Source organism: Ascidia mentula, chromosome 8 (assembly GCF_947561715.1).
Source record: "Ascidia mentula chromosome 8, kaAscMent1.1, whole genome shotgun sequence".
NCBI classification, from domain to species: domain Eukaryota; kingdom Metazoa; phylum Chordata; class Ascidiacea; order Phlebobranchia; family Ascidiidae; genus Ascidia; species Ascidia mentula.
Window position 1 is genome coordinate 2,566,444 of NC_138573.1, and position 14,598 is coordinate 2,581,041.

General features: G+C 43.5%; 1 protein-coding gene across 2 annotated transcripts in view; it reads left to right on the forward strand.

Moving 5' to 3' along the window:
* The first annotated feature begins 1,066 nt into the window (after nucleotides 1–1,066).
* The window catches only part of LOC145910924 (dachshund homolog 1-like), a 36,242-nt gene continuing 22,710 nt past the window's right edge, over nucleotides 1,067–14,598 (forward strand). For both annotated transcript variants that reach the window (XM_082998143.1, XM_082998144.1), the window contains exons 1-4: nucleotides 1,067–1,177; nucleotides 5,737–5,874; nucleotides 6,934–7,035; nucleotides 8,324–8,430. In XM_082998143.1, the coding sequence (XP_082854269.1) occupies nucleotides 1,094–1,177; nucleotides 5,737–5,874; nucleotides 6,934–7,035; nucleotides 8,324–8,430 (431 nt within the window). In that variant the 5' untranslated portion in view covers nucleotides 1,067–1,093. The remainder of the gene's footprint in view (nucleotides 1,178–5,736; nucleotides 5,875–6,933; nucleotides 7,036–8,323; nucleotides 8,431–14,598) is intronic.

Here is a 14,598-nt window from a genome sequence, read left to right on the forward strand (position 1 = left end):
CACGTCGTTTTAAGGGCGTAACAACGCAGCGCCAAGCGCGGGTCAGGGTATATAATTAAGACACCCGAATCAATACATTTTGGCGGTAATGCTTTAATTGCCTGTGACGATGCCCGTCCTTACAACGTCCCGAGCTGGTTGCAACACAAACCTAACCGCGTAATTCGGCCTCAAGGTTAGACTTTGATGTCGGGTCCGGACAGGGTCGATGGGTCACGGGCCTTAAGGAAGGTATTAGACATGGAAACGGACTGGGAGGCAGCCTTTGGAAAGTGTTTAATACCAGCAGGGAGGGGGAACAGGCAGGGGGCTTGCAAAGAAGAACTGTTTCCTTTCTAAGTTGCACAACAGACTGCCGTGGCATTTTTTTTACTTCCACCGCGCTCATTGTAAGTCGAGTCTTGGCAGCGGCAGGGTCATAAAATGCTCGGCTCCGACGAAGAAACAAAACTCAGCAACTTGACTTTCTGCTTATCAGCTGTGGTTAACTGTGCCTCGTATTCACAATTTATATGTCAGTGTAAAATCAGAGGTTTCGTCCGAGGCAAAAAATAATTTACTTGCAATTATGTACTGAGTTAATTTGTGTAGAGTTAATCGTATGCAGAGTTAAAGCAAGCGCGAATGTATTTTTCAACAAGGTGGAAATCGTTAAAAGCGCCAGATCGTCATTTTGTGGCACTCATCACGGCCAACGGCGCGTTGAAAATATCCTCACAAGAGCGAGAGTACAGCGCATTAAATCTGGTCTGTTGATTCGATTATCATTCATCCAAAACGTATAAGGCAACTCTTATAGTCGGTGCGGTCGCATTGAACAGCGGCGGTCAAATCGGTCAGACTGGGCACGCGGCTAGGTCAGGTGGAAAAGCTGTGAGCGATTTGTTCCGCTTTTCAATGTCGGATCTCCCATCCTCGGAGCCGGTTCCACGTCTTTCGTTGTCAGACTCAGTGTTTGTCGCAGGGTCCTGCGGGTAGAGCCGTTCACGGCCTGGGCATTAACTTTAAGGCTCTTTTTCGCAATTATCCTGTTGCAAATTGATCTTATTTATACTGTTTTGTTTGTAGGAACCAAGCTCTAGAAATAGTTTAAATGTTGGTAATGCCTACAGGAGCGCCAATGCAGGCCAAGTGGGACTCCGCTAGTATGACGTCACCCCAGATGCCCCCCTACAAGGTAAGAAATAATTTTACCCCTAAATTTGCAAAGCTGCTTATTTGCCAGGGCTGCATATTTGCCAGTCACGCACGTACTAAAGAGAACCTGAGCTTATAATTAGTAATATAAATTGCCTGGTCGGAATCAAGTTGCAACGCCGACGGAAGATCGGTGGCCGTTTTCCCGTTAAATCGAATTTTTTCTTCGACCGGCCATCACGCGTTGCGTAAGATTCTGTGAATTTTTGCCGCGTCTGCTGCTTATTTTTGGAGAAGTTAATCGATACACCGGCGAGGATATAAACTGTCAGCGACCGCATACCCAATAAATTGGAAATTTAAGTTGATTCGCACAAAGGTATTTGCATCAATATATGGAAAGACTGAGATTTTCGCACAAGCGAATTTAAATTAAAAAGATATAACATGTTTTTAGTCACAAACGTTTGCGTTTATACCGTGGTAAATTTCAAACAGTTTAAACCGGTTCCATTTTTTGTGTGTTTGTGTTAAAGAATGAAAACATGTTTACCGTGCGTGTCGATTCGAAAAGTGAATTCTGATAGTTAATTCTTATCGCCACCTGCCAATCACATACATCGGCAAATTGTGTCTGACGAAATGGGTCAATTTGTCAACGGCCAATCTTATTGTACACACAACGAAAACTGGGTTAGTTGTCATGTCATTGCCGCCGGAACTCCACCGCCCTTTGCGTCGTGCACTTCACCTCCAAGTCTCCGCAAAGTGAGTTATGCTCACTGGTCTGTGCATATAAACAATATCGGGGCGCGGTACCTTCTAAAGAGCAAACATTTGTTATTAACGTCGAGTGATCTTCCTTCGGCATTTTCTTTAAGAGTTTGTTTAAAACTGTGGTGGACCGGTCAAAGTATAAACGACTACCGGGTTGACGCCTTTTGCATGTCATTGTATTTTAGAGTTGTAACCAAAAACAATTTATTTTTTATTCGGTTTAATAACATTATGACGCACCAGGTTTAAGGGATGGATTTATGGTGAAACAAGCATTGACTATTTGGCGAAAGTTGCGTTAAAATTTCCGCACTTCATTTTTACTTCTGTTAAGTGTTGTTTCCCGTGTGTTTGCTTTCCACTGAAATGTTAGTGTTAAGCGCTAAGTTTTCATCACGCTGCGAATTCGTAATACTTAACCATTGGACGTCGAAAAAACACTCTGCAAAAGTCGTCTTCTGACATATTGTCACCAGGCGGGGTCGCGCGCAAGGTCAAAAACATTTATTTACGGCGCTCGCAGCTGGAGAGCAGAAGACAAACTCTGAAGAGCCCCACCCTTCACCCGTATTGTGACGTCACCAACACGAGTCGAATCGCTTGTTTTTTCGCGCGCGCATAAAGTTTAGCTCGACGCGCGCGATAAGTAATCGGGATTACGATAAGCGTTGCGCCGTCAGGTAAATATTGCTGAGCGACTTGTGGCAGTTTCAAATAGCCCCTGCCTGTACCGTACTACTGCTCTATTTGCAGTCGAAAAACGCGCAACGATAACACGTGTCAACTTAGGTAACAATGCTACTTTGTTACGTATGTATATGTACTCGCGTCGCTTGGTTGAGAAACAGCGTCCTCTTGTCGCACTCTGACAGTCGCTACCTTTCGGGTTGTCCTTTAACAAAACAGCGATTTTCTTTTGTTTTCACGTGTTCCGTACGATGATATTCCTTGCGTGGTCCACGTGGCCGAGGCGTGTCCGAAACCAGAAGTTCCGCCTTCTCTCGAACATAAAATCACAACGGCATAAACTTCACGCTTCGCCAATAGTCAAAACCGGTCGCAGGAATGAACTTAACTTCTCATATATTACGTTTTGATGTTATGACAACGCGAGTTTTCTGGCATTAAAAGTTATTGGAAAAGTTTCAAAATGGCGCCGGTGATGGTATTTGTGTCAAAGTCGTTGGCCGCCATTTTGGTATTTCACTTTCACCGGTTTAGCGTGTGGATGGGTAACTCGATCCCAGCTGCTGGAGCTCGAGCATCAATCTGATCCCCTTTCCTTCGTTTTGTCCAGGGGGGCTGCCGAAAATTGAGGCCTACGAGGCGTCGATGACTTGTAATTATTTCCAAATCTATAACGTGGTCGATTTATAGCGAAGGCAAATAGATTTTCTGAAGGTTTGCGCGGGAACCGGCGACAGAATTATGTTTCCTGCTTCGCCGGGTGAAGCCGAAACGACCATGATTTATCCCCTGCACATAAACTGTTTAAGCCACGCGCACGCTTTCGCCAGACCTAAACCGAATTGTTTGCCTGCAATGTTTGAAATTGCCGGTCTGAACTGAGCGCCACATAGCGAAGTGGAATTAACGGAGGGGCAAAGGCGCGTTCGTTCATTGCAAAATTAGCACTGCAATATTTTTCCCACGCTTTTGAAGCCCATTTTGCGCTCGCGGGAAGTGATTGTGACATCATAAACACTTTTGTTTGGTCTCGCGCGCGGTCATGGCAGTGTCACGCCGAACCCGGCCAGCTGTGTAGCCGTAGTACGCCCGAATGCCTATTGCGACCAATTTATTCCACATCTCGGCATGAATATTCGCGTACAAGACAAATGGCCATGGACGCTTATTATGCTGCGATACCAACTGCGGCGGTTTCCTATTTAGTTTCATCGCCCACAATGAGTTATGCGTTTTTATGGTGTTGGCGTGGAAAAGCAACTTGATACGAGGAGCTTGGTGGTGCCAATTGCGGACATGCAAACGGCAAGCGAGCATTCAAAACGCATCCAATACAGATATTTCCAGCTAAATCACAGCACGACTGAGCCATATGCGCGTGGGCGCAAGCTCTCTGTCGTTTCCGCGCCGCGTTTCTATATCTAATTGCTGTATTTGCGCAATCGTGTGCTTCAACCCACTCCGAAGCGCGGATGCTTCTGTCCGAAGTCTGTCCCTTTGTCGGCAGCAGCGAATCAGATCTAATTACGTTTCCGTTCCGACCAGAACCACAATCTATACGTTCATTCCACGTTGGAGCGCGGGCTCTTAAAATTTTACGCTTTGCCGCGTGGGCTGCGTTACAATACGATTTAGGCTCGGCTTATAGCGGAAAACGTTTGGATTCAGTCCCGCGACAGAGAGAAGCATGCCACGTGTTCGCTCCCATGTAACGCGGCTGTGGTATTGCTGCATTCTGTGGGGAATGCTCCATAGGTGTTCCAGCAACCTAACAAGACGAAAAAGGCGCGACAGACCGTGTGGGGATGGTTAATTACGGCTGGAAGTTGTCTTGATGTTTCTGACGTTGGCGGTGCGGCTTCTGCGAATATTGTTTCACATTCGTTGCCGCTCCCCGGGTACAGCCAGGTTTTCACACAACGGCCCGCCTGCCCCCCCTGCGGCTGCAAATTAATCTAAATTACAATTTGCACGGGAAATGGAGCCAATAGGAAAAGAGAGGGGTCGTTGCCGGAGCTCGCGGGCCACGTATATATAAGGGGGGCTTGTCCCAGAGTGAAACAAATGTTGGGCAACGTTGCTGTTTTTTGGTTAATAATAGCCTGTGTTTCCTCTGTGCCTCGATATGTGGCGCCTGGGTTATTAATCCGAATTGCTGATTGGCCACGGTGATGGGAAACGATCGTCCATTTATCACGTCTACATTCGTTTTGCAACGAAAGGGGGATTGCGATGCCTTTCGCCGAGCATGCAGCCACAGTGGTGTTGCCAGGCAACCGCCATTGACTTGTACAATGTCTCACACTTCACCCTTTCGTTAACGACTGGCGAAGGTTGCACTCATTGGTGACGAACCGACATATTTTTTTCCGTATTTTCACCAGAAACAAAAATGTCTTTTGTTTGGGCAACAGGCTATTTTGAAAACTTCCAATTTGAACAATTAGATTTTTTGCAAATGATTCTGCCAATATCATCCAAGATAGACGCAATCGGACCCATTGCACAAACGAACTGGCGTAATGTGACGTCCGCCAAGAGTGATGTACGACCAATTTCGCTGCTGAGATGGTCGGCTTTTGCCATGTACTTCCCGCCGCGTTAACAGGCGCCAGTTCCCGTGTAAATTGAAGTCGAAGCCCGGCGCCCGTGCGGAAATTAGGAAATTAAGGATTGCAATGTTCCGAAATTACAATGGGAAACAGTTTATCTTGATAGATGAGACCATTATTATTTGCGATCACCCTTTCCAACATATCGTATCGGGCCGTTCGTCGGGTTATTTATTCCCTTTGTTCGGCGTTGCAAGTTTTTCTACTGGCTGTTGTTCCATAACCACCTCTTGTTGTTATTTGTTTCGCCATTAGCTCAGCGTCATTTACTTTCACAAAAACTTGGGCAAATGTTTTGGATTGTCCAGCATGTAAAATGTTGTTTGTTGCCTTCGCTGCCAAGCATAATATTCACTTGAATCTAAATACTGCCAGATGAGGACTTCAAGTTGATTCAAAATACTGTATTCTCTACTCCAAATCATGCCATTGTTTTTAACACAAGTTAATTTAATCAAAAGCAGCTTAGCCCCTTTTAAAGAGTGTTAGTTATCAAAAACCAACGACAATTTTCTTCTTGTAGATGGAACGGCCAGCGTACAGCACTCCACCACCTGTTGAAAATACACCTGCCAACAACGAGTGTCGAACCGTTGACTTGCGAGGAAGACAAGTGGCCAGCTTCTGTCTCAATAGAGAGGAATACATTTGCTTGCCGCAGGTCAGTATCCAAAGCACGTTTCTCCTCGCGTGGGTTTGAGCTCGCTGCTGCTTGGAGGTGCTTACATTTTTAAGTATAACAAGCGCCAACATGTGTAACAAAATGCGTTATTTGAGAACGGTGTATAGGCGACTTTAAAACGTAGCAACTGTTTTTTCACATTGAAAAGAAACTGTTCGTATTTTTAATTTTTCATAACCAAGAATGCTTTGTACGGCGGTCTGTTTTACATGTTACATATTCAGTCTCCAGTTGTGTGAACTGTAGCGGAAAACGTTTACAACAAAAGAGTTGTAAACAACAGCTTTGAACCAACGATAAAAATATTCGCCAGTAAATATCAACTTACTGCGTGGGCTGTTTCGACGGAAATTTTCCACCGTCTCTAATCTATTTGTCAACACAAGGGTTTGCGACCGTCCTGATTATCGGTTGCTTTAAGCATTTAGCCAGAAGTCTTGTGTACTCGGCGGTCAGCTCGATTATCAATTTATTTCCAACGACTATCAATCTATCAGATAAAAATTCCGCAAACTAAGTGGCTTCTTGAACACAGGCTACCTTGGTAGATGCCTTATGTTTAGAATTTAAGCGAAAAATGTTATTCATACAACTGGAATCAGCTGTTTGCTAGGTGGTACCGATAGGTCTGTTTGTTAAAATTTTAAGATGAATTTTATCGCTCTGGTTGCAAAGCTCGCATTGAACTCACATAAAACCACGGTGTAATTGAATCTTTTCACAAATTATCGACAATCTTAATCGTGAAGCGGCGACGAATAGAGAAAAACAAAAGAAAAATGCTTTGCTGATCGACCCATCGCCAATAAATGCAATCAGGAAGCAACATCTTGTTTGTCAGCAGTCGATAATAAACAATACCTTTCGCGCACTTTAATCTCGACATCGATTTTGCATCCAGCGATTTACAACCTTCGAGCCGATGTTTCAATTAACTTAGGTCGACAAATAAAACATAAACTTGGTTGTCATTACACACGCTGTAAAAACACATCTGTTTGTGTGGTGGCAAATGTGTGACGTCTGACTTGTGTTCAGGCTTTTGATCTTTTTCTCAAAAACCTGGTTGGAGGGCTTCACACTGTCTACACCAAACTCAAACGCCTCAGCATCCATCCCGTCGTCTGCAACGTCGAACAGGTAGGAACACATATTTTTTACTTTGTTGGTCTTTCTGCTTCTACCACTGGTGTAGGTTGTGATCGTTTTTGTTTTATTTATTTGAATTAATCACTGAAAGAATTGCTCCAGTGACATTTAAAAAGGGTAGTTTATCATTAAAAACATTCACAAATGGTAGTAGGAATTTGTGTATCGAATTGTGTTACGATTTACAAAATAAAAGAAGAAACAATTCACAACCGCATTACCAAGAACTGACGTGGAAGCGTCTTTATATGAAACCACAATACCCCTAGCTTTTTTTTAACCCAACCGAAATTTGGGGCGCTGGAATTTCCCTCATGAATCCACAAGACACCTTCCTCAACGAAAGGCAAAAAATATGAGAGATCACATTAATGCTGGGGGGAGTTGAGTTCTAATAAGTTTACCTTCTGTGTCGTCATATCCGCGGTAAGCCACACAATACCCTACGACGCAACACCCCCTTATAGATAAGAAAATAAATGGTTATTTCGTCACGCGAGTGGAGTTAGAACTGGCTCTCGTTTATTAAAGCTCTTATTTCCCGTCACGAATAGAATGGTTGATAGAAAAGTGAGGCCGCAAAAGTCCCCGAAATACGTTGAGAAGCAGTGATTAACCATATAAGCTATTCAAGGAAGTAAATGAGATATTCGTCTGCGATTACGTCTTAACAACCCTTGAGCCCTTTTACTTCTGCACCTTGTTCGCATGAAAGCAAGTGGCCCCGCACGATTGTGAAAATAATTTTTTTTTGCTCCTGCTGCGAAAATTCGATGGCTTTTTAATTCTGCTGCAAAGCCTGTTTTTATTCCTTAGTTTTCAAATTGTGTACAATGTTTTGCTGGAGCCACTTGAAAATCAATTGTCTCAATCCAAACACGCGCTTCGTATCAGCGTGTTTATCGTGTAAACATTTTTCGTGGCCAGATATAATAGTAAATGGGTATCAGATCGATTAACGAGACTGTAAGGATTTTGTGATGCGTTAATGACAGAAACAAGGCCCTGTTTGAATCCTTAAGCCGTAAATTATTTCATGGTTTCAAAAATGTGCTGCAAGGTTTTGAAACAAGCCGCATAAACAACCAGAACGTCCGTGTCTGCCAACTTGCTGCTCCAAACACTGAGAGACAAGTTCCAGACCCCATTTCAAACAGTTTATTACCAGATAGACCTGTTTCTTGTGAGCATTCCAATTCGTTTCATCTCCCCCAAGCCTCCTGGCTTTCTTCAAGAATCTATTTCGCGTAAACAATGCGTCAATTATTGTGTCACACAGGTCAGGATTCTGCGCGGCTTGGGCGCGATCCAGCCGGGCGTAAACAGATGCAAGCTCATCACCCGCAAAGACTTCGAGATTCTCTACCAAGATTGCACTACTGCCAGGTCAGTTACAGTTTCAATAACAAAACAAAACCTTGTGTGTTTATGCCATAAAACGACTATGTACACAAGGGTACAACGGAACGTTTGTTACGTTTGTGTATTTAAACCCCCGTTTGTTTGCCACGATTTGTTAACGGGGTGCTTACGTTTTTACTCCATCACAAACTCGCGATGCGCGTTTGCATCTCCGACCCTTCGCGATGACGTGCGCGAATTTCTAGTAACACCTTATGTAATAAGTTAAATTTTACTGGTTGGTAGGGAATAATGCCGTGCCTTGTGTGATGTGGTTTAAATCGGATCTAGTTTGTTTATAAGTAAGTCAAACTGTAGATAGGTCCTGGTGGTTGCTTTGTTTACATTCCGGTCCAGCGGCCGACATTTTGGTTTTAATTAAACCCACCCGAAACCGACTCTCTAATCCACGCCACCGCAGTCGCATTTATGACGTCACAAATCCCCGCCTAGCGCCAGGCGCTGCCAGATAAACAATATTTATCAAGCACGATTGTTGTTTTGGGCGTTCTCGAATTCCTGTCTCATGTCTCTGGCACGTTTCAATTTAAATGATGACGTGACATTTCAAATAAATGTGCGTCATCAAAGATCAAACTGTTGATTGTGCAGTGGTTTGTGTCTGTAATTCCGATTGATTGAGTGCAGTTGTGTTTATATGAACTGCAAGTGCCAGGGTGATCTAATGGACATCATGGTTTCTATTATAATTTCTACGCGAGTTTAGATTTAAAGCAGCAGAGGCAGACAAAGTTCCTTATATGGGAAAGTTGAATACCATGAACAATTATTCGGGGTTGTCCGAGGCCAGCGAGTCTCTGGTTTCATAGCCCGTCGAACAAACACAAACAAAAAACAAAGTTTACCCGACTTCCGTCTTTACTTGGAAACTCCTGAGTCTCTACAATGCGTTCGGTGTCATAACATTACAACATTTCCGCTCGCGTTAAGTTTGAAAAGTTCTCCGTAAAGCAAACAGCACTTCCGCCCTTGAGAAAAACCTCGTTTCCCGCATTGATATCAAAGCAAGTGATTCGAAATTCCACTAACCGCACGTTCGTAATACCCAGCCACCCGAAACGGCAATAAAAATACGAACAGAGACGTTTCAAGCTAGCTCGGAGGATGTGGCGCTCACCATCTACAGGGCACAGAAAGGCCAATAGTTTCAGCAAAGTATCAGACGTTAACTTTAGTTCGTTCACCAGAATATAGACGTCGCGATGTCGTTCAGTAAATGACTAACAAATATTCCAAACACCCCTTACACAAACCCACGAAACATATGCAAAATAATAGGATCATGTTTTATAAAAAACGGGGTGGGGGCGTTTGTAAATTGGATAACCAAATCAGTAAGTACGTATAGCGAGGCGCATTTGCGATGCAAATTGAAATTCACCGTGGGGTCATCAACCTTTTTGAATAAACAAAGCGTTCTATGTTAATAAATTTTCCTGACACAGCGAAGGTTTCAAAACTGAAAATTCCTCCCCCTGTAATGAAAGCACGAATAAATCACGACCGACTTTTCAGTACCCCACGCCACAAACCGTGCGCCCCATATTCAGTAACCCCTTGCAGATTATCGGTAAGCGAAAAACAAATTTACCCCCAAATGGCAACGTACTCTCTTTCGATTGTATTGACGGTGCACTGCAAGGGACATTACAATCTCGGCAATCAATATTCCGTCGTCGCTTGTCGCACGTTTAAACGACGCGCGACCATTTTTTGTCCGCGCCCATTTCGTTTTATGTTTATGAGCACCTACAAATTTATGCTTTTTGACGCGAAGGTAAACGGTTTTTCGATAATGTTAATTGATTTTAAGCCAATAATGTTTAAATTTAATACTTTCATTCAGTGGGGTCGTTGCTTGATTCAAAGCGTTAATGTGTTTTACTACAGATCACAGGAGCTTTTTAAAACTTGGCCAAACCACTTTGCTCGATTGTTTGAGTGAGTTTAGATTGCATTAGCGTGATGACAAAACGTCACAAGGGCTATATTTCGCGCGGTTTTGCGCAACCGGGGTTCATGTGACAATCAGTCAAATGCACAAAACAACAAACAAACTCTTCGGCAACTTCCTGTGTTCATTACAACAAGCCAGTCGTAAACACGCAACATTCACTCCCGAAAGGCCGCCAGCCCACCCTCAGAACTGCAGTCCGGGCGTTACGTCATAACGGGTGAAGATGAAACCCATGTATCGTTTAGAAATATTCTTTTTCGTTCGACGTTTCCTCAGTGATGCCCTGCAGCAGACGAGGCCATGTCATGGCATCGATAGATCACTGTATCTCGCATGAAGCTGTTGCGGACGCTTATTTTTCGCCGTTTCCCGTTTTGTTAGGTGGCCTTTTGCATGCGGGCCCTGTATTTAGAAAGCCACGACACGCACGACCTGAGCTCCCGGTGCTTTTTCGCGACAATGCAAGCTAGTGTTGGCAATCCATCTAGGGACCATTGCAAATTCGTGTTTCCGCTTCCGGGACTGGGCTCGCGAATCGGCCTAACCGCTCGAAAGGGCGGCGCCCTTGCAGGTGTGAAGGTGGGTCACCAATACAGCACACTGATGTTTGCTATTGCTGCTGTTGATGTCAAGTTTAACTAATATTAAATTTGGACGAGTTAAGGCACTGCGTTTTTACACTTTGTGGCCTTTCACGTGCAAAAGGTTTTTGACATGAAAAGGCATGAAATCTGTATGGTGATGTTAAACTATTTTGGAAACAACAATTTACCATTTTGTTGGTTTCGATGTCCAATTTACCGCAACGTTTATAAGCCATGAAGTTGGTTAAAGATGGCGGCCATAGTCTGGAGATCAAATGTTAAGGGCGCTTAATACCTCCAAAGTGCGTTATCTTGACCGTGGATCCCTATTCAGGGAAATGCCATCAGTCAAGCGCCCTTTTTCGCCTGGAGCAATTTTGGCATCCAGCCCCGCCGCTCATGGGCTATCAGCACCTACATGACCTTTCGTCTTAGCTGGAAAAACGCCTAATTTTCGAGGTTAGCTTTAAGGTTATAAAATGAGATGCAACTTGTTCACGTACTGCCGACTGGCGTGTTGTTTGTTTGACTGCATCACGGTGACACAGACCACGAGTTATGTTTGGATGTCTGTTTAACGCTTATCACGACAAGCCCTGCAACAAGTATAATCTCAGTTGTCGCTTGGGCGCTTGTTATTGCACGACTCTGTCTGATTGTGTGGTGCTCTTTCTTCTCTAATATTGTCCAGATGAAACTTCTTACCATATGAGGCGAGCCAGCATTTTTAAATTTGACCTTTTTTCATCTTTGTCACCAATTGACCCCCTTTCGGGAGCACCCAAACCACTAACAAGCTTCTATTACAAGATACGCAAACTCTGACACAAGTTTAAGTAAGCGACATAGTTATTTTCGAACTGTGACGTTTGTTGACGAATGTCAAACGATTTGTTACGCTTCATTGGAACCCCGCGGCATTGTGGGTAGGAACGTGAGCGGGTTATGTTTGGTGCCAGATATAAGCGGATGTAATTTACGGGATTAAACGACGACTGTTTGTGTTCCAATTAACAAACACGGTAATTTTTTTTCCCCGAAGATTCTTAATGCAAGTTAGTTTGGCATAGAACTGTCAATTACGAGATGAACGCCTCTTTTTGCAACTTCTTTGTCATATATCTTACTTTTCTGCTTTCTGTCTAGTATTGAAGTTTTCAAGAAAAATGTTCAGAATTACTCATAGTTCCAAAAAAATTATTCCACTTGAAAAACGCAATAACAATTTGTTTTCTGCTAATCTGAAAATCCACACGTACAGCTTCAGACGAGATCGTTGCGCATATTTCTGCTATTTCCTTAAACGGATGCTAATCCCGATGCTTTTAAGCGATATAACGCAACGCTGCTTTGGAATTCAGTGGCTCGCCGCAAATATCAGGGATTTAGTCGATCCGATGGCTTTGCCGAAACCTCAGAACGATTGGAGTCAGTGGTGAAACTCCCCACACAAAAATAAACTTGTCAAGTTAGGCGTCTCCTATCATCCGTTAAAAACCTTTGAATCAGTTCTGTAATCCACTCAAGGCTCGATTAGTTCAAAAGGCCGAAGGTCTCCTGCGTTTTTTCAAGCAATAATAATAATGTTTACTGCGTAGTTAGACTTGTTTTCCATTTTCTTGAACTTATCCATGAAATTTTGCAATCCAGTTTTGCTAAACATTGTATGTTTATGGTAAGTTTCTTTAAGTACAGAGGTATGTCCGACTATTCTTAATGCAAAATCGGTTACAATCACGGTATTGATTGGTTTTCAATAAAAACATGTCGTCCACTCCACACCACATTGCTGCCGGATTAAATCTTGATTTGATTCGCAAAAACACGCGATGACGCCTCCGCTCAACCGCAAACCTCGGCAAAAGCGAGATGAGCGCGAAGACGAAAATTTACTGCGGAGTAAAAAATGTCAAAAACTCCTCAAACTCACCCGCAGGGATTTTGAGAAGTGAGCTGGAAGGACACGCGATTATTGCACCCATTCTCAGGGGATGCTGACTTATGAATATCTCGTTATTCTTTCTGTCATGGCTTCAACCGCCGCCTCACGTCTATCTTGTTCAAATGGCTACATTTCTTTTTAGGATTTTGAGTTCTTTAACAAATGCAATGCATTTTGCCATGTATGTGCATAATTCTAAGAGAAAAATGTTGACAATTTCTAGCAAATTTTTCTGAAAATAGTAAAGTATTCAAAAACATTACTTTATGTTTTGTAATAAATAATTGCTTAATTAAAAACAAATAGCGTCCAACAGTTACGTGAAAGTATGCAAAAAGCAGACTACATGATGTTTTACGATTTCTGTGGGAACTTGTTTATAGTCAATAAGATTGGCCTATTTACTTCGCATTATCGAACATAGAAAAACGCGCGCGTTTGCCTCAAAATCGCGATCCGCGTAAACTAACAAACATCGCGCGTTAAAATTGATCCTATCGCCAGGATTAGGATCCCTTCTCCCCAGGTTAGGAATCGGACGCGGGCAAAGGGGCTGCTGGCTACCCCCCTCCCCAGACAACCGGAAAACGCACAAATGTCACGATATGATCGCGATCTCTGTTGTTTGTTGCCTGTTTACGCGAGGCAAATTGCTCCGTCGTTTCTTCGCCTTGGTTGTTTTTTGTAGCGCTTGCAAGGAGCGATGCCTAATTTTCATGCGAGAAACGACCACAATCCGTATGTAATGGCGGGAATGTGTAAATGAGCGCGTACGATCGCCTCTTTGCCTTCCTATCGCAAAGGTCTTGGCTTGCATCGCGGATAGTGTTTCTTGTTTATTGCCTCGACATGAGAACAGAGGCGCCAACAGCGCTGCGCTGCGAACAGATGGCAACTGGGACCAATCGTTAAGTTTCCCCTGCACGGTTTCTTACTTTTACTTTGTGTGTCATAATCATCCATTGTTTTAGCCAACAATCAGTGAAACGTGAGCCGGAAAATCAAGCGACGGTTTTATGGCGAGCGCGGCGCGGATTTTCTCTTTTCTTGCGCCTGCTGTTCACATTCGTCGCCGCTCCGCAGCAATGTAGAACTTCTATCGTAAATGGGCACTGAAGGCAAACTTGAAATACATTCAAATGTTGAAACATTTTTCGCCGTAAATCCCAATCGCGGTGGTTGAATTTTATCTACGTTCTGGGACCACAAAAAATAATCTTCCCATCGTCAACACCTAATTCCTTCGTTCCACAATGAAGGGGAAAACTCTTCTGGAATCAAAAATGTTTGAAACACAAGCATGGGAGAAAGTTGTGATGTCGGTCGTTTCCACATAGTTGTGATCCGTAATCTTTCACCATCTTTCACCGGCAGATGGAATCTTTCTCGCCTCGAAACGGCATCAGATTTTGTAACACTTTGGTTGAATGCTTTAAGACACAAAATACGCAAACCAATTTCTTCACATGCAATCCGAACTTTTATTCTCCATTTACTATCGCGCTCATGTTGTCTCTGAGAGTTCGTAAACCAGTAACTGTACAAGTAAGTTGTTAAGTAACACCAGATTGTATAGGATATGTGTGGGAAAAGAAACAAAAAAACACGATTTTTGTGTGCGGTTAGACCTACGACCACAATTTAATTCC